Below are 26,863 nucleotides of genomic sequence, written 5' to 3'. Positions count from 1 at the left end.
GATTGTAAATCTAAACAAATGTTAGTGAGCAGGCAATTCAAAGAAACATGTCACTGCATCTTAATTCTATATTTTACATGCTATATTTTTTAGCATATGAAGAAATTCACTTCAGTTGATTGAGCAGGCTACTGCCAGTGAGGGAAATGAAGTTGGAAAAATAAAGCGCAAAAGTACATAATCTATTTCTATTCATTTACATTTTAATATTTTGCCTATAAATAAGAAAAATTTCCCCTCCTAAAGTAATCCTGATTAGACTACATTTGAAAAAAAAAATTATAAAACATGCATGTGTAGTTTTTGATGCTAATATTTTATCATCTGCTGAGGTATGTACCGTATATATAATAATAACACATATTTTTAAGGATAACTAAGTTTGACTTTTGACAGTAGCTAAAACATGAATAACAGTCATGAATTAGCATGACTTGCTTTCGTTGTGTAGTGTTAATCAGTTGGTAGAAATTAGGATTGATAGTTTATACTGCCATTGGTACAAATAGAGAAATGAGTCTTCGACAATTCAGTTTTATATGAAATTCCATTTTAAATGATGGAAGCATTTAGCAACAAGAAATGGCCAGAATTCAATGCTGTCATTTGGAAGTGCCACAGCCTTGCTCAGAAACATGGACATCTGCCAAGAGGATGCTAGGTGTGTGTGCATAATGACAACATATGCTGCTTGTTACCGTTGTATAAATGCCACAATGTTTTTCATCCGATGCCAGTACTGATCGTGGCATTTGGGTGATGACTTCATTGCACTCACATAATCATTTTGGCATCATCGCAATTTGTGCCGTAGCTTAGGAGGATTAATAGACCTGGACTCGATCTGTAGTGCAAGGAAGATGGAAACAGTATTGACAAGTTGCATAATGTTTACCCTTCTAGGTCCAAGTTGCAGGGAGAAACCTTCCATCATCATTGCTGTCAATTGGAATACAGGTAGTCCTTGACTTACAACATTTATTTAGTGACCGTTCGAAGTTACAACAGCACTGAAAAAAGGGACTTATGACTGTTTTTCACATTTACGACTGTTGCAGCATCTCCATGGTCACGTAATCAAAATTCAGATGTTTGACAACTGTTCATATTTATGATGGTTGCAGTGTCCCAGGTCATGTAATCCCCTTTTGCAACCTTCTGACAAGTGAAGTCAATGGGGAAGCCAGATTCACTTAACCCCACCGTGTTACTAACTTAACAACTGCAATGGTTCACTTAATAACTGTGGCAAAAAGGTTGTAAGACGGGGCAAAACTTGATTAATTGTCTCGCTTTGCAATATAAATTTTGGACTCAATTGTGGTTGCAAGTTGAGGACTACCTGTAGTAACAACCTGACCAGAAGATGGACTTCAGGCTTCTGTCTTCATCTTTAAGATGAGAAGATAACAAGAGGTAGCAGAGAGCCTTTTTTTGTACATGCTAGCAGAACTGAGGCATTAAGTGCCATTGCAAACACTGAAACAAGGAAATTCTGCATACTTCTATTATCGTTTGAATGAAGAGTGGAGGGGAGGTAGAGGCAAAAGGCTTATATCTGAGAGGTAGTTGGAACTTTTGATGACTGACAGACATCAGTCATGCCTTTGCTGTCCTTTGACAGCTCTCAACAGGAAAGGAAAGTTGGAGGCAGGTGTTAAAACATTGCTTTTTCAGTGGGGATAGAGAGGTTACATGTTACCAAGTTTGAGTTAGAGAGGGATGAGAGACCATTTGCCTCTGATTTTGTGTTTCTAACAAGGTTTGGTTGACCAGCATGAGTACCCCAAATTTGTAAACCCCTGAATATTGGTTTTTTTCTCAGAAGCGTTTTGATTCACGGATTGAAAGACAAATAGCAATATGTGGTTCTTTTTATTCTGTGCCTTATGCTAAAAGATAATTCAGAAGAATAAAATAAGCACATAATGTAAGGGATTGGTTTGTTTCCTACACATTTTTTCTTGATGAGCTAACTCATACAAATTTTGTGCTTATGCCATGTTTTTAAGAAGTGTTCCTTATGCAGACTGAAGTCTTGTAGTTTTGTGGTTGGGATTAATGTAGAATTTCCTCCCTTGTGTCTTTGCAGAGAAATTCAGTGTTGATGTTTTCATAGCTTGTATTGCCTGAATATTCACAGCAGCAAGGCAGAATTAAGAGCCACGGTGATGCAGTAGTTAGAGTGCAGTACTGCAGGCTACTTCTGCTGCCTGCCGGCTGCCTGCAATTTGGCAGTTTGAATCCCACCAGGCTCAAGGTTGACTCAGCTTTCCATCCTTCCGTGGTCGGTAGAATGAAAACACAGATTGTTGGGGGCAAGAGACTGTCTCTGTAAAGCGCTTAGAGAGGGCTGTAAAAGCACTGTGAAGAGGTATATAACTCTAAATGCTGTTGCTGTATGATGATCTGGATTGTTCACAGTTTTTATATGAATCATGGTTTCAGGAGCCATCTGGAAAGTGTACCAGATGTTCCTGGTATTTTTTGCTCACAATGCATCCTGGTTCAAGAGCAGTTTTCCAGATATAGTTGGACAATGGTTTCATTAACAGTGAATAATAGTTTGCTAGTTTGTCTTTGGGGAGTTATATAAAAACCCTTGGAGGCCTATAGGTTACAGAATTCTGAATTACAGATTTGGAAGGGACCTTGAAGGTCTTCTAGTCCAACCCTCTGCTCAGGCAAGAAACCCTATACTAGCGCCCTCTCCCCAACCTTTTGGTCATCAAGGACCGGTTCTGTGGAGAAAGGCTTTTCCGTGGACCAGAGGGGACATGGTTTTGTGTGTTGCACACCCCGGATGGGGCTTTGTTTGTGCGGCCCGGTTTCTGGCATGCCATTTCAGACAAATGGTTGTCCAATGACTTAAAAACTCCACTGTTTGAGCATTCACAACTTCTGAAGGCAAGCTGTTCCACTGATTAATTGTTCTAACTGTCAGGAACTTTCTCCTTAGTTCTAGATTGGTTCTCCCCAACCTAGGTTAGGGGACATTAGTCTGAATTTGTACAAAAACAACATTTCCTTTAACATTTCAACCCTTTTCTGATTTTCTAGCTGCTTTGATGAAGTTTTATTGGTAACATTAGAGAAATGGTTTGTCATTGCCTTTTACCAAGCTATTTTTTTTATTTTATTTTCCGGTCTATTCTACATCCCTGGATTTCTCCGTAGTCTCCTATTATTAATTTTTCATTATTTTTAATGAAGTCTAACCATCTCTAGCTTTTGTTTGACAAGACCAAAGTTGACTAGATGCTGTATTTGGTATGACTTTAAGATAGACATATCTTTACAACTCTACACTGCATTAATTCTTGCCTTCTTCCATTATGCTTTTTTGACTCCTCCTTTTGCCTACTACCCTATATTTTCAGATTGCCTTCCATCCAAGTCCGGGTCAGGCCCTGATTACTTTCTGAGCCAGACAACTCAGCCAAATACCGTTATTTGCTGATTACCTGGGAGCTAATCTGTATGCCTGCATCTTGTCCATTTATTTGATAAAGTTCCCTTCATATTAAATGATATATTGCTATTTGGAAAAAAAACCCAAAAAGTTCATCTAAACAATTCAATTCTTCAGTCTCCATGATTTTCTTGTACATTCCCATAGGTATCAGTTTAATGGACCAGTGTACTATATTTGCTTTAACATCTGCAGAAGGCTATAGCAAACTCGGCTGTAGATTTATGTGGAAAAACATATTCCTCTGCATTCACTATCATGGCTTTATTTATAATAGGGAAGATTAGATTTTTAATGTCTCTAAAACAAAAATGTTAGCACCTCAGATAACATATGCAGGTGGCATGCATAAGAAGCCCACACCAAAAGAATCCTGGAAAATAATTTATAACCACTGGAAATAATTAGTGTATTTCCAATTTTTCTTCACTGTTCACTCTCTGTGTTCCTCCTAATTTTTCTCTATGCCCATGTTTATCTACTCTGCCCTTAGTCATTTTATTCCCTGACGAATTTTGGCAAAGCTCTAAATGTTACCTGAATACAAATTGAAAATTAAATTTGTTTACATTTCTATGGGTAAGATATTAGAAAGACTAGACTAAATAAGACTTAGTCTTATTTTAAATCTTGATTTCAGTGGGCATAGTCTAATTGTGCCTTAAGTCTGGACTTTTCCAAAGTGTTTCTTTGGGAATATCTAGAATTGTGTAATTGTTAATTTGTGTGACATAATAATAACTGCCTGCAGGAGCAGTTTTTTCCCCCCAATAAAGTCCACAGAGCAGGTCTCCAAGGTTTGGGATTCCCCCCTCCCCCGCCCCAGCAGAGTGGTGATAGCTACTAAATTAGAAGTTTTTAAAAGGTAACTAAATAATTTAACAGACGATATCAAAGGCTACTACTAGTCATAATGACATACTTGTTGGGATATATAATTGGAAGGATAATTTCATGTCTTCATCATAAGCTACAAAGGGATATCTGAGGGGCACTGTTGGGAACAGAATGCAGGACTGGATGGGTTTTTGGCCCGATTGTCTTTTTTTTTTTTTAAGCAGTGTAATTAAAGTGGGTTTGACATAATTAGTTGTGTACCACTTCCCCGGTGGATAGCTAAGCTTCTTTTAAATCTTAGAGGCCTAGAGAATGACAGTAACCATAAGATGAACAGAACTGTCATGTTTATGGGTAATAACGTTGAGGTACAACCAGCCTGTCACCTTCAAGGCTTACTTAACTCCCAAAGATACTTACCAATGGTTTAATGGAATGCTGGACTTAATATTCCTGATCTGCTTTGGGAGGGCTACTTATGTTAAGAAAGATATGCATACAGCCTAGATTTGAGGTTGGTTGTTTTTAAAAAAAAAAATTAAATTTTTGCTTTCTGCAATGAAGGTTTAAACTGCATAGGGGAATTGTGTTAATTTCACTTTCTGAAAATAATTTCGAAAAGTCAAAAAGGTTTTCCTTAATGTGCGGTGGTTTATGAACGCAGACACGGTACTCCTCCGGGACGGTGTGTCTCTTGGTCAGTTAGAGCAAGCGTGTAGCTCGTTCATACCATACTCGCATGCCTTAAATGTGTGGATGTGATTATCTTCCTTTAATGATATCTGATGCCATGGCCTCAATGTCTTTCAAGCTGGCTTCAGCCGTGCTGGGGGATCTGGAGGAGCGACCAGGGAAATTCCAGGATTGCTTGACAGGGGCACCGTGTGGGATAGGAACTGCATAGGCAGCGTCCTGGAAGAGGCCATGAACTGCTTTGCCGAGATGCAGAGGCAGACAGAGGAGAAGTTCCGCATGTGGATAGAAAAACTCACTCGCCTGGACACCGATGAAGAAAGCAAGCAGCAACTGGAGTCCAGGGAACCTAAAGTACCCTTAGATGGCCAAAGAATCTCCTCAACTCCTCAGGCAGGGATTTTTATGCATGTGCCGCCGGATAGCCAGGCACTTCCACAGCAGCCGTCCTTTAACTCTTACGCCAGCTGTCAAAATACCGATATGGCTTTAGAGGTTCCAGAGACTTTGAATAACAATTTCCCAGCTCTCTTCCCTGAAAACGGAAATATCATGGAATCCAGCTTGAACCCATCACAAACTTAACAAGATGCTCAAGCGGCAACGGTTAACCCAGATCTTGACTGGAAAAGCTGACCGTTGTAAAACAAATAACACAATTTGGTTCCTTCTTTTAGGCTTTTTAACGGTGTTTATTTTTCTTGTCACCTTCTTGAGAAAAGAAATGTCATTTGGTTTTGCCATTGAGATGCTCTTCCTGGCTTTTCATCCGCAGAGCTTACGTTAGTGAGCACTTTTTGTGTGTATTTTACTTATAGGACCAATCAATGTATTCCTTATCTGCTCCTTTTGCATGCCAGAATTGTTTATTTGTATATATTATATACATAAAAGATTTGAAATTGAAAGACTCATACCAAATCAGTATGTCCTGTAAATGTTTTCTTAAAATAAATGCTAGCATCTATATTGTGCATCTTAAACAGAATTATAATACTGCTTGCCATGTTTGGTTCGTCCATCACTTAGGGCAGAAATTGGCTGATTTATGAATTGGAAAGTTTTTGATAAACCATTCAATATTCTCATTCGCTTTCACACAAGTTTATGCATTCACAGTATTTATATTTAGAGGAATCTTTCATTTTGTAAAAACATGCTAATCCTAATGGCCAGAAGAATTTGAGAGAGAAAAATAATAGATCTGTCTCTCCAAGGGTTAAATTAATTTGGGAACATTGAATGAGATTAAGTGAACATTTACTATAAAAGCATGCATAAGAACTTATACCACCTGTCAAAACAGAATAATTGTCGGTGTGGGTGTGTTTCATACAATCAAATTGTAATGTTATGCTATCAATTCTGGACTATAGTGTGAAATAATAGTGGGGTTAAGTCTTGAAATTTGGCCAGTTGTAAATTTCAGCTTGAAAGATGTTGTCATTTGCAGCCTATAAAAGAATTCATAGCATGATCATTTTGATTGCTCTTTTAGTCAGTATCTCTTGTGCTGCATAACAAGTTCCTTCCCTCATTTTCTAATCTTGATGCCAAATAACAGTTTGAAAGATTCAAGCAGTAACAAATATTACCCTTTTCCTTCTGTTGTGTGCTTTATGATTGACATCCTTGTTTTCCTGATTTCCATTGGGTTCTCTGCTGGTTCAGATAATGGAAAAAACATGGACTCAGGCTAAGTTATCAGGGACACTTTTATCCATACATTTAAGTTGGCAACTTTAAGACTTAGGATTTCAACTCCCAGAATTCCCCAGCCATCATGGCTGAGTGGAGAATTCTAGAAGTTGAAGGCCACAAGTTGCCAAGTTTGGATACCCGTGATTTAAGGGATGAAAAAAATCTGTGCTTGCTTCCAGAAGATATACCTCTGGAAGCAGTATATGGTAAGGTTTTGTTTTGTTTTCCAAATATTTGTTCAGAGTTTGTTTTCAGAGTATTCTTTCTTTCTTATCCCATCTCCTTGATCTAAAAAAAATTCCACATTTTCCTGAACGTTACAAGTAAATGTGGAAATGGTGTGTATGGACACATAATAAGATCTTGAATAAGTGGGTTTTGCTGCATGGCTTTCTGGGTTGCTGCTCTTTTTTTTTCCATGTCTTTTAGTTTTTTAGAAACATTTTCTAAGCTCTTGTTCACTGAACATTCTTCTTAGAGGTGTTGGTTGGGAATACCCATTCAGTATGTAGTTATTCTTTTCAGTTTAAAATTTTCTTCATTCCTGGGAGAGGCTATTATTGAGTAAACATCCCTTACAAGTTAGAAATCAACAATTCTGATGGTTCCTATTTGGCCTTTCATGTGAAAATAATTTATTTTTAAAAACTACAAAAATACACTTTTTCATTATGCTAAAATTTTTAAAATGTGGGTAACCCAATCTGGTAAAATTTATGCCCAAGACTCCACAGTTAATGAGATCCTAAACATGTTTACTCAGAAGTAAATCCCACACAGGTCACTGCAGCTTTTTCTTGGTTTAGGATTGCAGCCTAAAGTTTCAATTGTAAAAGTTGAGGGGGGGGGAATTAACAAATTGTTTGAGTACCTCGGTATGAGGATGCTGTTTTTTTTTTCCTCAAGGCTGCTCCTATCACATGGAAAGCAGTCTATGAAAGCGAAAAGGTCTTTGAAAATGCAGTTTGTGAAAAGGCATGCAGTGAAATGATAAGCATTCAAAAATTCAAAAAGATCTCTTTAGATCGTGATATTTAAAGCAATATCTTGGATGCCTGTACTTTATAGATATCTTCAGTTATTGCTCATTGATCCATGTTGTTAATTTTATCTGTGAATGTATTTAAAGAACATGATGTTTTTTTAAAAAAAAAATTAAAAATATGTAAACCGGTTTCCTACCCTCTCCTCTACATAATTTATCTTAGGAGAAATAAAGCAGCTTTTTAAAAGCTGCGTTGTTCAGGGTATTTGTTCAAAAGGCTATGCAGGAAATAATATGTAAAACAAACGTGAATGGTTTCTAAAAGATAAGTTTGGTGTTAATAGTTTTCCATGTATCATATTGATATGGATGTGAATTTGATACCTTCCTAACCTTAAAAATGTGTACATTTAACTGGTTTTAAACAGTAGGGAATCTCTTTAGTATCTTGACAAGTTGGTTTTGATTTTGGTTTTGCCTTGAATAAAGCATAAAGTTGCCATTCTTTTACAAATTAAGAATGTGTAGTGTTTATTGTATTGTAGTTTCTTTGTTTTGCTCTTGAGATACAGGTAAGAATTTAGGATTATGTTCCGAGGAGGCTGCCAGCTCTATCTGTTTTCCCAAACACACCTTGGCTTAAACACCATTTTCTTGCCTTAGTCATGTTCTGAAACATTACAGGAGTATAAGAAATTAGGTATGGTTTATTGGTAGATTTTTACAATATATTATTTCTCATTGGATTCTAAACTAACATATGAAACAGCTCTTGACATACTTTTCCAACTCTCGCCCTCTAAAAATCATTGCAAAAACCAAACTTAGAATGTAAAGGTGATTTAAAGCTCATATTTGTTTTCCACAAAAGCTGTGTAGCATTCCTGTTGGTGCCAGTGAACTGGATTTTGTTAAAATGCTGCTCTGGAAAGATACCGGTAGCCCTCGATATACAACAGTTCATTTAGTGACCGTTCAAAGTTACAACATCACTGAAAAAAGTGACTTATAACAATTTGTTCATAGTTATGGAACATCCCCATGGTCACGGAATCAAAATTCAGATGCTGGATAACTGACTCATATGTACGACGGTTGCAGTGTCCCGGGGTCATGTGATCATCTTTTACGACCTTCTGACAAAGTAAATGGGGAAACAAGACTCACTTAACAACCATGTTACTAACTTAACAATGGTTGATGATTCACTTAACGACTGTGGCAAGAAAGGTCGTAAAATGGGGGAAAACTCACTTAACAAATGTCTTTGCTTAGCAACATAAATTTTGGGCTCAATTGGTGGTAAGTTGAGGACTACCTGTAGCCAGGCAGTCAAGAGTAACTGTTTAAATCATGGTTTAGGAAAGGTCAGCTATGAAAAGTGGACGTGTCCCTTCCATTAATCTCAGTTATAGATAATGATTTCAAGTTTCAATACAATAAGAGCCATGATTAGAGCTAACTGTATTTGAGATCATAACAACCATGGTTATAACCAACCATATTTCAAGCAAAGTGCTCTGGGGAAGACAGAGAAACTGAAGACATCAAAAACTATATCTTGATTTCAGCTAATCACATTAGCAATCTAAAATTTGGCTCATGAGGGTCTTCTCTGCCAGATGCAGCGTAGTACATGAAACTACCAGTCGCGATCAGCAAGTCATCCTTTTTATCGGTCCCTTCCTCTGTTTGTCTCTTGAGATTTTGTGAAGATGACAAATACAATAGTTAATGGGGTGCAGAAGGAGGAACCTGCCCAGGTGATGAATTAGAAAAAAACAAGTAGCTTGCAAGTTTGGTTCCAAATAACTTGAAATCTTATTTCTAAAGGAGTGTATATTTTCTATACAGTCATTTTTTTGCCTACTTCAGAACTCTTGCTTATTTTTACCAATTGTTGGTGCATCTGATGCCTTGCATGCTCAGACTCTTGTTCTGACTAAATGCGGAAAATGTCAAATTGCGAACGATGAGGTGGCAAAGATTTTGCCTTTCATATCAGATAATATCCAAATAGTATTGAAGTTACTACTAATACTATTTGCTGTCACTGCAGTATTACTTCAGTATTGCAGTGCCAGTTTACTCAGCCCTTAAATTTACTCTTTCCCCTTTATCTCCTCCTGCAAATTCCTCTTTGTGCTTTTTTGTGGGAGCTGTTTCGTATCTTTCCCTCGAGCAGCCTCAGAAGATCAAGATCATGAAAGAAGAGATCAGAAGATCTCCTGGATGCAGATCCTTCTGAAACTATCCCCTTCCCCAAATGGTAAAATGTTTGGAAGGAGCCCCATCCAGATTTTTTTTGACATTACCAATAGCCATACCCAACTTTTTACAATGAAATTGAATTCAGTAGCGGCTTACTTCTGAGTAAGTATAAGGTTGTCCTGGGAGCCACAAGTCAAGAACAACATGGAGATGCTATTCAGGTTGCAGATCCTACTCGGTTTGTAGTAACTCAGGAAGATTTATTTCACTGAGTTGAGTTCATACACGGTATATTGTCTTTGACATTATTGTTTTGTGTGAATCCAGCCAGAGGGACTTAAGTAATTGGAAGAGAGCATCCTGTATGGTTCATTCCATTACCAGTTGCCTGATCCTGTCAGAGGTAGGACTTTTCTGGGAAGCAAGTCAAGTTTAGGATGATTAATTGGAAGTGTCAGTAACCCAGTAAGAAATGCGATCCCAAAAAAGAATTAGAACACAGGTCTTATCATATTGAGAAGTGTTTTTTCCTATCGTCTTGGCTCCCATACTTAAAACTATTAATTGCTTTAACTGTGATTTGCTAGTGAGTTACAATCCCACAAAGCTGCAATTCAGAATACTTTTGTATCATTGCATGAATCTTGACATAATTTGTAAGCTATGGCTTAACACAGTGTATGAAGGAATCCAACTGTCCTACTCAGGAAACTATCATACAATTTATGTACTCAGCCAGTGGTTGAGTTCATACATCACACTGAGTCATAAAATGACTTATAAACTGAAGTAGCTGGGATGAACAGATTGCTGTGGTCCTCAAAGAAGCTTAACTATGGTTTATTTTAATGTTGCTTGATTATTTAAAGCATGCTTTGTTGGAGTAATAGGATACAGTAAGCCATAAATCAAGGCTTATTAACGACAGCAGCTGAGGCAACGCAACCTAATGTACTATTACTGACTTTCGATCATGTGACCACGGGGATGCCGTAAGAGTTGTAAGTGTGAAAAACGGTCGTAAGTCACTTTTTTCAGGGCCATTGTGATTTCAAACCATCACCAAGCGAATATGTTGTAAGTCGGGGATAATCTGTAAAACAAATTAGTAAAAAATAACAGTATCCATGACAGCAGTTTCCTTATGGTACAGGTAGTCCTCGACTTGCCATCACAATGAAGCCCACAACATTTCTGTGGTTAAGTGAAACATTCATTGAGTGAGTTTTGCCCCATTTTACGACCTTCCTTGCCTCCATTGCTAAGCGAACCACTGCCGTTGATAAGTCAGTAACCCGGTTGTTAACTGAATTCGGTTTCCCTATCGACTTTGCTTGTCAGAAGGTCGCCAAAGGGTTTGCGTGACCTTGGGACACTGCAACCATCATAAATAAGAATTGGTTGCCAAGCCACTGAACGTAAATCATACGACCATGGGGAGTAACTGGGAAAAACAGTCATAAGTCACATTTTTTCCGTGCCATTGTAACGTTGAATGGTCACTAAACGAACTGTTGTGAGTTGAAGACTACCTGTATTTAGGGGTCGTTATTTTTCACCTGACTAGAGATTTCAGCAAAGAAACAAAAGCATCTGTTTGGTTCGTGAATGGTTTTCTCTTTAGATTGAGGGAAATAATATCAAGTGGAATCTGCAATCCCCAAGCTGTAGAATTGCCTCACCTCTTAAACAGGAATGATATTACAGCCCTCAACCGGGTCTCCTTGGGGGTGATCATAAATGATTTTGGTTTTCCCTTTTGTTGTTCCCTGTGTTGGTTTCCCCTCTTCTCTGATTATTTGTCATAGTCACAATATATCCCTTGATTGTTCCCTCTTATGATTGGGGGTGAAATAAACCTCAGAGTTTTTTTAAAATTAGTATTTATTTATAAAATGTATAGGCCTTATGTCAGAGTAACTCTGGGTCTTTCTCACATCTTCCATCCATCCATCCATCCATTTAGCCGCCCATTTCAGCAAATGACTGGGTGGCTTACCCATGTCTTGCTCACAATTTCCTTTCCTTTCCTTTTCCTTTTCCTTTTCTTTTCCTTTTCTTTTCCTTTCCTTTTCCTTTCCTTTTCCTTTCTTTTTCCTTCCCTTCCCTTCCCATAGCTGCCTATCTCAGCAAATGACTCTGGGTGGCTTACCCAAGCTTTGCTCACAATTTCTTTTCCTTTCCTTTTCCTTTTCCTTTCCCTTTCCCTTTTCCTTCCCTTCCCTTTACGACCACAATTGAGCAGAAGATATATGTTGCTAAGTGAGACATTTGCTCAGTGAGTTTTGCCCCATTGTACGACTTTCCTTGCCACATTTCTTAAAGTGAATCCCTGCAGTTGTTAAATTAGTATTACAGTTGTTAAGTGAATTCCCCATTGACTGTTTGTTAAAAAGTTGCAAAAGGTCATCATATGACCACGGGGCAGGGCATCCATCATAAATATGAGTCAGTTGCCAAGCATTTGAATGTAAATCACATGACCATGGGGATGCTGCAGTGGTCATAAGTGTGAAAAACGGCCATAAGGCACTGTTTTCAGTGCCGTTGTAACTTTGAATGGTCACTAAGCAAACTGTTGTAAGTTGAGGACTACCCAATTCCTTTTGATGAGAGATAGACTTCCATTTTAGTTTTCCTTCCTTCCTTCCCCTTCCTTCCTGGCACATTTAATTATTTGAGACCGTTCCCAATGAATGGCTGGTGATTAAATAGAGGTGCCCTAATTTAGTTGCATGGACCCACAGGACAAGTGGGGGGGGGCAGTCCATCCCCTGCAGATGTTTCCTGTCCTCTGAACAGCTTATGGTCTGTAAAGGTTACGAAGTAACAGAGTTAGAAGGGACCTTCGAGGTCTTCTAGTCCAACCCCCCCTGCTCAATCAAGAATTTGGGTGTCAAACTCAAGGCCCATGGGTTGGATCTGCCCCGTGATGTGCTTAGATCTGGCCCACGGAGCTGGCTTCGAAACAGCAAAGGACCAGCCCGTATTGCCTCTGCTAGCAAAAACAGACTACGAAAGAGAATGAAGAAGAAATTGGAATGAAGAAGGAAAGGAAAGGAAAGAAGGAAAGGGTAAGGAAGGGAAGGAAAGAAGGCAAGGAAAGAAAGGAAAGGAAAGGAAAGGAAAGGAAAGAAGGAAAGGGTAAGGAAGGGAAGGAAAGAAGGAAAGGAAAGGAAAGAAAGAAGGGAAGGAAAGAAAGAGAAGGGAAGAGTAAGGAAGGGAAGGAAAGGAAAGGAAGAAAAGTTAGAGAAGGAAAGGAAAGGAAAGGAAAGGAAGATTATAATGAGAGTGAAGGAGCGTCTCAGGGAAGTCCTGCCTTAGCACTTGGCCACCACAGGAGTCCCATGTGTCAAGATTCCGGCAGTTACCCCCATTTAAATCATGAGTCTCGAACCAAACTTCCAAAACTTAAAAAGGATTTATTGGGAGTTAAAAGGTCTGGCATTGCCTGGGTGTAGCCGACTCTGAGACTCATCATTCATTGTCACCCTTGACCCTGGTTTCCCTTCACCCCCTGGGTGTATCATAATTCCTATTCTCCAATGGGACACCTCCATAGCCAAGAGTCATCAATCATGCTCTCCAGTTAGAATTTTGCTGGCAGAAACTTCTAGTATCTTTGAAAGCATTTATGGAATGTGGTTTCGGTTTGCAAACTGCCATACTGCTCCCCCCTCCATTTCTGTTGGCATCTCTAAAAAGACCATAGAAAGATTTTATGAGTTGACACCATGTCACGCCCACCCTGGCCAGGCCCTCCGAGGGCAAACACAGGTTTGATACCTCTGCCCTGTAACATTTCAGACAAGTGGTTGTCCAGTTCTTTCGTAAAAGCCTTCGGGGCTGTGTGATTCTGCCATTGGATCTCTTATTGATCTATTCTTTTGTGGCCTGAGAAGAAGTGAGCGCTTCCAATCATCAGAAGAAATAAAGAAGCAAAGATTCAGTCTTCCTTTTAAAGGAGATTAGACACCTTTGAAGGAAATCATTTGGCTGTCAGGCGTGGAAGTTATACAGATAGTCCTCAACTTCGAAGCATTCGTTTAGTGACCTTTCGAACTGAACCAAAAAGCGACTTGTGGCCGTTTTTTCCACACTTAAGGACTGTTACAGCATTCCCGTGGTCACACGAACAAAATTCAGAAGCTTGGCAACTGGCGTGTATTGATGACGGTTGTCGTTTCCCAGGTCACGTGATCACTTTTGGAGTCAGTGGGGAAGCCACGTTCACTTAATGACTGTCTTACTCTCTTAACAACTGTCTTGCTTCGCAGTGGATATTTTGGGCTCAGTTGTGGTCAAAAGTTGAGGGCCTCCATTTTCAGTGGCAATGTACCACACAGCATTTTTTACTCAGTGGAGATCAGCAGCTGTGGAATGTTACTGCTTTTATGCCTTGTTTATAAGTATCTCCAGGAAGCTAGCCTAGATGGTTTTGGGATGTTACACTTATTTTCCTCCCGTAAATCTGCTTTTGTTTTACCCGCCCCTCCTCTTCCTTACTGTGTTTATATTGAGCTCTTATCTCGTTCTTGAATCAGAATCAAATCAATGAGAATGGAGCTGGAAGGGACCTTGGAGGTCTTCTAGTCCAACCCCCTGGTCAAGCAGGAAACCCTGCCCCATTTCAGACAAATGGTTGTCCAGTCTCTTCTTAAAAACCTCCAGTGATGGAGCACCCACAACTTCTGGAGTCAAGCTGTTTCACTGGTTTATTGTCTTCACTGTTAGGAAGTGTCTCCTTAATTCCAGGTTGCTTCTCTCCTTGATTAGTTTCCAACCATCATTCCTTGTCCTGCCCTCTGGTACTTTGGAAAATAAATTGACCCCCTTCTCTTTGTGGCAGTCCCTCAAATACTGGAAGACTGCTATCATGTTCCCCCTGGTCCTTCTTTTCTCTAGCGGCCAAACCCAATTCCTGCAACCTTTCTCCACATGCTTTCATATGTATTCTCCCTTTGCATTTTGTATTGATAAGTTTTAAGTTTCAGAGACCCAATTATTTTCTCTTTTTGATGAAGTGATAGTTTCCTTTTATTTTCTCAGGAGGAATGGTTTCCTCCAGTGAAATGACTGGGGAATTTCCCTGACATGGTGCTTTTATTGGAAATGCAGACATGAGGACTGTAGGGCATCAGGAAGAGAGTTGGGGAAAGGCTTCCTGAATAATTTTCTGGGCACCAGTTCAGTATAAAAGCTCAACACATAAACATGTGGAAGACTAATCAGCTTCCTTCATCATCATGGATTTCTAATTCCCCCTCCCCAACTCTCTGACAGGTTTTCAGAGGGACTTTGTTGTTTGTTTGTTTGTTTGTTTTCCTTGAAAAGATTTAGCTTCTCTTTCAAAAAGCTTCTTTGGCTCATTTCAGTACATCCATTTCAGCCTTCTGTCTGGCGAGAGAATTTATTTTTTGCAGTTCGGAGTAGCGAACACATATTAAAAGAGACATCATATTACCTAGTTTCAAAATGAGAAAAACAGCAACTCTGAAAAAAAGTTGGTTTGTGGAATGGCTGAAGGATACCAGTTTTTAACCCGATGCATTTCAGGATCACAGGATCCAATCCCCTGCTTGTTTATTCAAAATAGGAATAATCCCTTTTTACCACAGTAGAATTATTCTAAGTAAGTATGCATAGCATGGTAGCCTTGAAATTGAATGTCCCAAAGAAACCATTCACATGTATACACTATTCCCTGTAAACAAAGGGTTATTGGTAAGTTTCCTGCCTAAGTTTCATTGAACCCTGGTTTTTTTTAACTGTAGGAATGTTTGTACAGAAAAATCTTGTGCCAAATATTCCAACCTTGTGTTCCTCTCTGCTTGCCTGTTTTCAGCTTATTTGCCTCCTAAGATTTGCTCATATTTTCATCTTACTTGAGAGTCAGAATTTTAAAAAGCAACATTTTTGTTCCATTCACAGAGTGAAGGCATATATTTTGGTTTCTTTCCTTGATTTAATGAAAACTTGGGGAAAAAAAGAAGTTGATTTTTTTTTCTTAACTGATAAATCTTATTGTTCAGCATGTAAATTGTCACTGTCTCATGTATGCTAAATTTAAGCTAAGCTATAAGGTTTGCTGTTTGGAAGTGTGGAAGATACCAGAGTTGGCGCTACAGATAGCAAGTTTATGCTTTTATTTCCTACTGATGAAGACTTTCACCCAAGTTATTCTCTGGGTAGGTGATCGGAATATCACTCTGCATGTATATGCATTTTATTCTACATTTTTGCATGATTATACATGTTGGAGTGGTACAATTTTGACTTGGTTCTTATTGTTAACTAAGCATAATTTGACCTCCATAAATCTGTTTGATTCTACTTTGGACAAACCAGTGCTGGTAATTAAAGGCAATCCGTTGAGAAATTGATAAAAGGAATTAATTACAAACAGCACCACCATTGGTTAGGTAATAAACAGTCAATATTGTACTTAACCCTCGTATCTTCTGCACTTAAAACTTTTTTTTTTAATCGGTCATGCAATGTCCATTGAAGCCCAGTTGCACTGAATGAACTCTGATGACTCATCAAGGGGAGAAATAGCTTTCCTTTTTCACATTACTCAAACCTCCAAACCCCTCTTCAACCTCAAGTATTCCTTCGATACAGCTGCATGCAACATTTTAGACAGTGAACATTGAAATGCCGATTTGTTAAGGCTTCTCCAACACTTTGCAGTCATCAGTGTTTATTGCAAAAATCATCGTTTTCCATCATCACCAACCCCATGCCTTCTCATATTTAACCATTCGTTTACCCCTTTTTTAAGTAAAGTGCTGTCATTTTTGGAACTGCGTATTTTCAAAAAGAAGCTATATTTGACTGTACCTTTCTTTAGTATAAACTGCAAAACTGATTTCAGGTGTTCCATGCATAACTTGTCTCAGAATCTTAACCTGCCAAACATTTTAAAAGGGAAGGGCAAACTGCGGATTAAAATGTTGATTCTTTTTTTAAAAAATCTGTCAGCTAGATGGAACGTCAATGTTTAGAAGTTCCATGTCCAAATCTCTCTTTTATAACTTGTCTCAGAATCTTAACCTGCCAAACATTTTAAAAGGGAAGGGCAAACTGCGGATTAAAATGTTGATTCTTTTTTTAAAAAAATTTGTCAGCTAGATGGAACGTCAATGTTTAGAAGTTCCATGTCCAAATCTCTCTTTTATAACTTGTCTCAGAATCTTAACCTGCCAAACATTTTAAAAGGGAAGGGCAAACTGCAGATTAAAACGTTGATTCTTTTTTTTTTAAATTTGTCAGCTAGATGGAACGTCAATGTTTAAAGGTTCCATGTCCAAATATCTCTTTTCTTGAGGGAAGGTTCTTTATGGTAGTCCTCGACTTACAACAGTTCATTTAGTGACCATTCGAAGTTGCCACAGCATTGAAAAAAGTGATTTAGGGCTGTTGTTCGCAGTTATGACCTTTGTCAGCTTCCCCATGGTCAGGTGACCAAAATCCAGACCCTTGGCAACTGACTCATATTTATGACGGTTGCAGTGTCCCGGGATCATGCGATCCCCTTTTGCGACCTGACAAGCAAACTCAACGGGGAAGCCAGATCCACTTCACTGGATTACTAACTCATCAACTGCAGTGATTCACTGAACAACTGAGGCAAGGAAGGTCAAAAAAAATGAGGTGAAATTCACTTAACAATTGTCTCACTTAACAACAGAAAATCTGGGCTCAATTGTGGTCCAGGACTACCTATATAAGAGCCCTGGTGATGCAATTTGTTAGAATGCAGTATATTGCAGGGCAACTCTGCCCACTGCCAGCAGTTCGATCCTGACCCGCTCAAGGTTGACTCAGCCTTCCATTCATCTGAGGTCGGTAAAATGAGGATCCAGATTGTTGCGGGGGCAAGAGGCTGACTCTGTAAACCACTTAAGAGAGGGCTGTAAATCAACATGAAGTGATAAATAAGTCTTATTGCTATTGCTATGGGGATTAGGCTATGAGCCATGGTGGCGCAGTGGTTAGAGCGCATTGCTGCAGGCTTCTTCTGCTGACTGTCGGCTGCCTGCAATTTGGCAGTTCAAATCTCACCAGGCTCAAGGTTGACTCAGCCTTCCATCCTTCTGAGGTTGGTAAAATGAGGACCCAGGTTGTTGGGGGCAACAGGCTGACTCTATAAACCGCTTAGAGAGGGCTATAATTGCACTGTAAGTGCAATTGCTATTGTTGTCCTCTATTGATAACAGAGAAATGTCTTTAGTTTGAACTGTAGATCTTCAGCCTTCAAGCTCTTTTCCTATAATACAGTTTATTCGAACTATCATCTCTAGTTATATCAGGCTGAAGCTTACCTTGCATGCAATACAACAGCCATTCTAATGTTAAAAGTTGTTTTTAAACAGGCCGTCTTCAACTTAACAACAATTCGTTTACTGACCGTTCAAAGTTACCACGGCACTGAAAAAAGGAGCTTACGACCGTTTTTCACATTTATAACCTTTGCAGCATCCCCACGGTCATGTAATCGGAATTCAGATGCTTGGCAACTGACTCATATTTATGACGGTGGTGTCGTCCCCTTTTACGATCTTCTGTCAAGCAAAAACAGTTGGGGAGCTGGATTCACTTAAGAACCATATTGCTCACTCAGTCACAGTGATCCACTTAACAACGGTGGCAAGAAGGGCCATCAAATGGGGCAAAATTCACTTAACGACTGTCTCGCTTAGCAACAGAAATTGTGATTGTAAATCGAGGACTACCTGTTCTGGATCAATCATGAGCCCAACACTGTGTGTCTCAACGTGTAGCGAATTCCCTAAAATGTTTGGCAGAGGCAATTCCCAGCCTTGGGCTAGGATACCAAGGAAACTATTGAGCAAACGTTACTACTACCACCTCCAAATTCCTTTTAAGTGACAACTTAAGTGAGGGCGGGTTCTCTCGACAGCAAGAGGCTTCCTCTTTCATTATCTGCAAAACATCCTTATGATGTCCTCGGGAGTGTAAGGGTTTTATGGTGGAGACAGCTGCTGGTTTCAAAGAAGCATTTAAAGAGGGAGGAGATGAATTTATGGAAGTGATTATAAACCATTGTTAAGGATGATGATTCATTGCCCGTGGCTGGAGAGCAACAGCGAAGGAGGGGCACCCCTCCCTCCGGCTCTTATCCTGCATATGATCGTGGTGGAAAGCAAGAATGCTGGACTTTCTGATCCCTTTCTTAGTCAAGTGATCAATTTGATTAACTGGGAAGCCCATAAATCAGGAGTAACCAGTTTTAGCGATTTTAAGATTTGTGGACTTCAACTGCCAGAATTCCCCAGCCAGCCATGGCTGGGAGGGAGTTGAAGTCCACAGATCATCAAGTCGCCAAGGTTGGCCATCCCTGATTTAAATGTTTCAGACTTCTTAACAATTACACATATTCCTATCACATAAATGCTGTATGCTTCAGATCGAGGAAAACTTGTGATAATAGGACCTGGGAGTAAATGAAATAAATAGGAAATGTCCACATTCCTTTTGAGGACTATCCTAAGCTGAGCACTGAATCCCCAAATGGGTTTCAATCACAAAATGATTGATGGCCTCTACCGATGTGATGGTTAGGAAGTCTCAAGTTCACATTAAGTGACATTGGGAATAAAAATGGTAAAGGTTTCCCCTGTCCTGTCATGTCCAACTCTGGGGGTGTTGCTCGTCTCCATTTCTTAGCTCAGGGAACCGGCGTTGCCTGAAGACACTTCTATGGTCATGTGGCCAGCATGACTATACGCCAAGCTGCACAGAACGTTGTTTCCTTCCCACCGAAGTGGTACCTATTTATCTACTTACATTTGCATGCTTTCGAACTGCTAGGCTGGCCGGAGCTGAGGTAGGAATGGGAGCTCACCCCGTTGCCTTGTGCTCGGATCTCAAACTTGGTCCGTCAGCTTTCTAGCTGACAAGTTCAGCGTCTGAACCGTTGCAACCCTTGAGATTAAAAATCACCCCTCAGCCTAATTTCCTTTATAGGATTGTTCTGAAAATAAAACTGGAGGGGAAAAAACGTTCTGCGTTCCTTTGGGAACACCTGGAGAATAATGTGCATCCAAGTAGACATAGTGAAATTTTGGATTTGGTTCAGATATGATTGATTATATAATTTGGCAACCCAGACATGCTTGCAATAATGCTCACTTCCTTTCTTCACTTCCTGAGATAGCCCTGGTGAGCCAACAGCAGCAGCTTCCAAAAGAGCAAACTCTGATTTTGTATGTGTGTGTGCAAACTATAGTTTTAAGCCCATTTCAAACTGAAATTTCCAAATCCAATTTTGAAGTAAACTATGACAAATGGGAACACAAAACATGGCTCATTTGGACAGGAAGGCAATTTTCTGGGCAAATTCCCAGAAACTAAAATGCAGAAGAGAGGAATACACGATCTTAGAACGTATTTCTGATGGCAAAATTGGCCATATCTGAATTGGTCCATTGACTTTGTGTCACAAAACCAGTGCCTTTTTTATTTAATTTCTCCTCCTCTTCTGTATTAATAGGTAATTGTTACTAGTGTGGTTAGTTTGGGAATAGGCCTGTTACGTTCTACTTCAAACTTTCATCTGGAATTTTGTTTTATAGTCCTTCCATACTAAACAACAAATACTGCAACTTGAAAAAGTTGGGATCAAATTCTTTTGTAAGGGTGGATAGATGAATGACCTGAAAAATGATGATTTGCCCATTATTTGTCTTTTAAGACTCTGTATAATGTCAGATTGACCGTATGAATATCAGGGTTATATTTTATATTTTAATATTTTTTTTCTAAACGTAACACTCTAAAACCAAAATAAAACCAGTATAGACATGTATTTGAAATTTATTAGATTTAAGCAGCCATTTTCCAAACAGATAAACCTTCACCATCTTTTTTCTTTTTAAATAGAAATCATTTAATTCCTGTGACAGAATTAGGGGTCTGTGTTTTAATGGGAAGGACAGCTGTCTGTTTCACATATTCATTTCCTAAGTTTTTATGTTAAGCATTTTATTCAGGTGTATTATTGCAACAGCTCATATGTTTTACATGCCGTTTATTTTGAAATGCTCACATGTTGGGTTTTCACAGCCAAGGCAGTCAATCGTCACTGATCTCTGTAGGTTTCCTTTCCTTTCCAGATGGACCTCCCGTCGTGCCCCATTACGATATCTCGGACACAAACTCTGACCCCGAAGTGGTGAACGTGGACAATCTTTTGGCAGCCGCAGCCGTTCAAGAGCACAACAGTTCCGTCGCTAACCAGGACGCTGAGCCTACTTGGAGGACGAGAGGTTTGCTGGAAGAGCTGAATGCAGAGACAAGTGGGTAGAATGTATTTCATGGGTCTTGCTGGGATCATAGCAGCCTTCTGGTCAAAGATGGTATTCAGCAAATTCTGACCAGTTCTAGAGAACCGGTAGCAGAAATTTTGAGTAGTTTGGAGAACCGGTGGCAACCTTTCCCCAGGAGTGGGGTGGGAATGGAGATTTTACAATATCCTTCCCCTGCCATGCCCACCAAGCCACACACCCCCAAGCCACGCCCACAGAACTGGTAGTAAAAAAAATATATTGAATCCCACCACTGCTTCTGGTGCTTTCCCTCAAGGTTTACTTCTCTTTCCATGTGGAATCACACGATCCCAACCTAGGTCCTGCAGTAGTAATACCTGCGCAAAAAGGTATCTGCCTACTTGCAGTACAGGCAGTCCTGGACCCCAATTGAGCCCCAAATTTCTGTTGTGAAACGAGACCGTTGTTAAGGTGAATTTGACCCATTTTGATGACTTGTTTTGCCATAGTTGCTTAGTGAATTCCCGCCGTTCTTAATGTCAAGCGCCGCGGAAATCGGGAGCTTCAGATAGTTCAAATGAGTACAGGTAGTGAACAACAGTTCATGTAGTGACCGTGCAAAGTGACAACAGTACTGAAAAAAGTGACTTATGGCCATTTTTCGCACTGAGCATGGTTGCCACATCCCCCAGGGTCACATGATCCAAATTCAGATGCTTGGCAACTGACTCATACTTATGACCCTTGCAGTGTCCTGGGGTTACGTTATCCCGTTTTGCAACCTCTTTGACAAGCAAAGTCAGTGAGGAAGCCAGATTCACTTAACAACCATTTTACTCATTTAACAACAGCAGTGATTCTCTGAACAACTGTGGCAAGAAAGGTTGTAAAATGGGGGCAAAATTCACTTAACAAATGTCTCAGGAACATAAACTTTGGGTTCCATTTGCTCCCAGCAGCTGCCACAGTCAGCATGTATTTCTTTTAAACTCTCTTCCCAGGTGTGGCTAATGAACGGAATCAGGGCCCTTTCCTCCCCCGTAAGCCACGCAGCCTACGTTGCTCTCTTCTCCGTTCCTCCCTGCATGCCTTAGGATGAAGAGGAGGTGGGCCTGGGGTCTTCCTCTGAACTCCCTCTCTCTTGTTCTATCTCTCCCCCTGCTCTGCCCAGCTGGACTTTGCCCTTCCCCAGTTTCCTCCACAGCCAACGAAGCCACACTCCCGCTCCCTGTCAGCTGTTTGTCTTCCTCCTCGGATTCAGACTCCCACAGGGGCATGACAGAACGGGAGATAAGAAAGGCATTCAAGATGGGCTGGACTTAGATCTTTTGCGGGCACGTAGGGACTCGTGACTGATGACGTATTTGACCCCTCCCTCATTCTAGGCCTGGTCATCTCCCACAGTGAAGTTAGTCACACGGTTAAGTGAATCTGGCTTCCCCATTCTCTTTGCTTGTCAGACGGTCACAGAAGGGGATCACATGACCCCCGGGACACTGCAACCGTCATAAATATGAACCAGTTGCGAAGCAAGATTTTTGATCATGTGACCACGGGGATGTTGCAATGGTCATAAGGATGAAAAATGGTCATAAGTCGCCCACCCCTTTTGTTTTTGTAAAAGTTTTATTTGGGTTTTCACAAAACATAATAAAAATAGAACATCTTTTTTTAGAGAACAGCATGATTCCAGATTATCACATCTCCATACAGATATATTACATATAGTTACATATTCATCTTTTTATTCAATTTCATATCTTGTCACCATTTTATTAATTTCTCAATAATTTCCCCCTTCCCTTACTTTCCTCAACCTTATTTTATAATTATCTCATTCCCTTCTAATTCAATTACATATCTTTTTTCTAAATTTCTATATCTTTCTAGTCATTATACTTGTACTTTTGTCTGTCCTGTTTACAATTTCATACATTCTTTTTCCATCATCATCCCAAAAGGGAAAAGAAAATTAAAAATTCCCTCCCCTTCCAGGCATTAAAAAGCAAGGTTTCCCCTGTGATTACCAAGTAGTGTGTCACTTTTATATCTTATAATTGTTATCCTTTTAAATCTCATTAAACATTTAATTTATACATTATACAATTATAACATTCAGCTTCTAATATCTGTTTTATATTATATAACTCTTATCAACCGAATTCGGCTTGGTACTTTCCCTTAAAAATACACACTAAATTCTAAAAAAAGAAAAAATGTATAAAAATAGTGAATAAAATGGTTACTCTATTGAAATTCATCCTGACAACTGATATTGATGTCATTAGAAATCTTTCACATTTCTTTTCAGTTGTATTTTATAAATCATTAAAAACAATTAAAGTATTTTCATTCCTTCCTCTTCTTTCACTTTTATTCCCTTTTAAGTCCCTTTTTTCAGCGCCATTATAACTTCAAACAGTCACTAAGTGATCTGTTGTAAGTCGAGGGCTATCTTGTAAATTGGCATGTCTTTCAGAGTGACTCCCTGACCTCTTCTGGATTTCAAACCAGGCCCCAGAAAGTGTGAGTCATACAGCCTCCCCTTGTTTGAATGCATTCAACTCGTTCAGGGCTGAAGGCCATGACCTCAGAATGACGTCTGTAGTCACCCTCCAAAAAGAGGAAGAAATTCAAGGGTCCCTACCAAAAGCAAACTTGGATCTCAATCGTATAATTCAATTGACAAAATATAGTTAATACAATGCACTTCATCATCCTTATTGCTCACGTTAAAAAAATTACCATCTGGCAGAAACGTTTGGAGGACCTCCAGGGGTTCCAAAAGAGATCATGGGCAGCTCTTAGGCCTCAGGCTGTATGTTTTAGTCCAAACAGTTGTGTAGGTTTGCTTCAGACCCTTAGCTGAGTGTTTGTGAGGGAGGACTTGTCTGTTTCTTCCCTCACCTTCAGGGCAGCAAGCTCCCCTGGGCTTATCTGGACGTGTACTTTTGTCAATAAGTTTGCACAGGGTACTTATTATCCACTTGACTAGCCCTTCAAGGTTGCAATAACAGGAAATGCCAGGAATGTCCTTGAGTCAAATTAGGCAGTTCCTATTGCTTTCTTAACCAATGGCCCATTTTGGTCTTTCCCTGCTGCAGATTAGAGGCATAACTAGCAACAGGCATTTAGATTTATATACCACTTCAAAGCCCACTCTAAGCAGTTTACAAAGTCAGCATATCGCCTCCAACCATCTGGATCCTTAGTTCACCTCCCTCGGAAGGATGGAAGGCTGAGTCAATTTTGAGCCGGTCAGGATCGAACTGCTGGCAATGGGCAGTCAGCTTGCAATACTGCATTCTAACCACTGCACCACCACGTCTCTTGAATGGGGAATCCATATCATGCACACAAACCCAAAGTAATTTTATAAGGTGGTGCTTGTGTGTGTGTGTGTGTGTGTGTGTGTGTGTGTGTGTGTGTGTGAGAGAGAGAGAGAGAGAGAGAGAGAGAGAGAGAGACTAGGTTTCAAGCATGTATGGAAGGTGATTGATTGATAGATTAATAACAGATTCCACCTCCTCCTCTTCTTATTCTGCTCCCCTATCTTTTAATTGGGGCTCAGTACTTGAATTCTTACAGTATTTTACTTGTCTTTCAGATTTTTTTTATAGCTTTATCTTTGAATATTGTAAGCTGCACAGAGTTGTCGTTACAAAATGCTGTGTAACAAGCCAATAAATTTTACAGATAGATAAAGAGTCTTTACACTGATATACAAGATTATACTTCAAATGCAGCATTGTTCCAGAGTGTTTTGATGGTAAAAAAAAAACCTCCTCAGTGCATTTTTATGAGATATATCTGGCTCATTGAGTAGGACCACAATAGAGGCCCCTGACCATTGTCATCCAGGTTCTTGCAATTTATTGAGCTGATCTTTTTGTAGGGCGTTATTGTGACCAGGTTCAAACAGATGCCATAACATGATATGCTGGCTTTCTTTGGTCACGACTGCTTGTAAACTGTGATTTATTCTTAGCATGTTCTATGCAGACAACCTATTAGGGCACAAACTACAATTGAACACGTAGCACAGTGTTCGAACCAGTTCTTTGTAGGCCTACCCAGGAGGATTTTTTAGAAGTTTCAGTTAATCCCAACTTTTGCTGCATGTGAGTTTGTGACAGCTCTGATTCTTAGATAGTAGAGAGCATCTGTAGCTCAGGGTTGAACTGTGGGGGTCCTCGCTGCTCTCTGAGCTTGTTGGTTTTCTTGCAGACATTTCATTATCCAGCTAGGAAACATCATCAGTGGTAGAAGGGAGCGGTGTTTGCTCTTATTTTTATATACCAGTCATTTGCCCTTGTTGGAAGAAATAACCATGTGGTTCACTTCCAAGCGGGGAGAAAGATACTGGAAACATGGAGGCTGATTGGAAAGATGGTTTAATGGTGAAGCAGAACCACCAAGCCCATAGTTCCCTAGTGCAGCTGAACACATGGAGTTGAGAGTGGGGGGTATTTATACCTTCTCTTGGGCATTGCACTTGAGCTTCCTGTTCCTGTGCAAGAACACGTATTCTATTGGCTGTTGTCAAACTCCCATGGGGCCATGTTCAAATCCTAGGAGTCTGAGCTAAGTTTGGTTGAAGTTTGGCTGATGCAATGAAGGAGCTTGTTGAGCAATTCCTATTGTGGCTGAGGGCTAATCCTACTCTTTGTTCAGACCTTGCTGCAGGGAATTTTTGCCTATGAATAGTGTTACCTATCTCTCCATCTCTTAAGTGCTGGCATCTGCTGTGGGCTATTAAGAAAGGTGGGGCTGCTTTCCTACAGCATGTTTCTCCATTTCTCATCCAGGGAAATACAATATTTGGCTTTTTAAACATATTTCTCAAAATATTTCATTCTTCTAGGAGAGGGATGGGTGCTACCTTTCTACACCCTGTTGGTGGGAGTGGTCTTGGTGGTTCCTTGATTAGGCTGTTGTTTATTGTTAGCTTGTTTGACTCAGCTGGTAGTTCCTTCCTTCCAGCACTGATGATGTTACCTAGCTTGGTAGTGAAACATCTGCAAGAAAACAACCAAGCTCAGAGAGGACCAAGGACCCCTTAATTCTTTTCTAAGAATTTTGCTGTATCTTACTATGTCGAGATCCGGCATTGAAGCTCATTTCTTATTTCTGCCACATATCATCCTGCTTTGTTTCTAGGGCTTTGGAAGTTTCTCATGAAGGGAGGCTCATTAGTGTAGCTAATGAGAAGAAAACTGTAGCTTCAGGAGACAGTTTTGCTTTAAATTGATATTTCGGTGGCTCGATTGAATTTTATATTTGTAAGCCACAATATGTACAAAGTAGGGGAGGAGGTGGAAAGACAGGCTGGGAATTTATTTAAATTAATGCTGAGGCTGCCGCTGCTCTGAGCTGTATTTTTGGATGATGACTTCCCCATCAGTGGAAGAGAAGTGCAATAAATATCTCTGCCTCTCGACATCTAATACAATCCGACAGTGTTCAATTTGCACTGGGTGCAGAAATGCGGTTAAAACACCGTTCTCCTTTGTAACCAATTCTTTTTAAGAATTGCTTGCGGTACATAAGTGTACTTACCAGCTGATATTGGTCCGCTGCTATGTTTTTCAGGCAGCCCCATCTATCTGCTGTTTTCTATTGTCTGGAGACTGAGATATACCAAGAAGAAACACGGGCTTGAAGCTTACA

The 26,863-nt window shown here is 39.8% G+C and overlaps 1 protein-coding gene across 6 annotated transcripts in view; it reads left to right on the top strand.

Moving 5' to 3' along the window:
- ARK2N (arkadia (RNF111) N-terminal like PKA signaling regulator 2N) overlaps nt 1-26,863 on the top strand; it is a 64,475-nt gene that overhangs the window by 25,885 nt on the left and 11,727 nt on the right. For 2 of the 6 annotated variants that reach the window (XM_026688418.2, XM_026688420.2), the window contains exon 4: nt 21,041-21,223. In XM_026688418.2, the coding sequence (XP_026544203.2) occupies nt 21,041-21,223 (183 nt within the window). Of the gene's footprint in view, nt 1-5,120; nt 8,205-21,022; nt 21,224-26,863 lie in introns of those variants that run through there. The other 4 variants (XM_026688419.2, XM_026688417.2, XM_087958697.1 and 1 more) reach the window with 3 other exon arrangements.

Source organism: Notechis scutatus, chromosome 2 (assembly GCF_049901735.1).
Source record: "Notechis scutatus isolate UNSWTSFEM ecotype Mainland chromosome 2, rNotScu1.2, whole genome shotgun sequence".
Classification (NCBI taxonomy): domain Eukaryota; kingdom Metazoa; phylum Chordata; class Lepidosauria; order Squamata; family Elapidae; genus Notechis; species Notechis scutatus.
The sequence above is the reverse complement of the archived record's forward strand: the minus strand, read 5'-3'. Positions and strand labels throughout refer to the sequence as shown.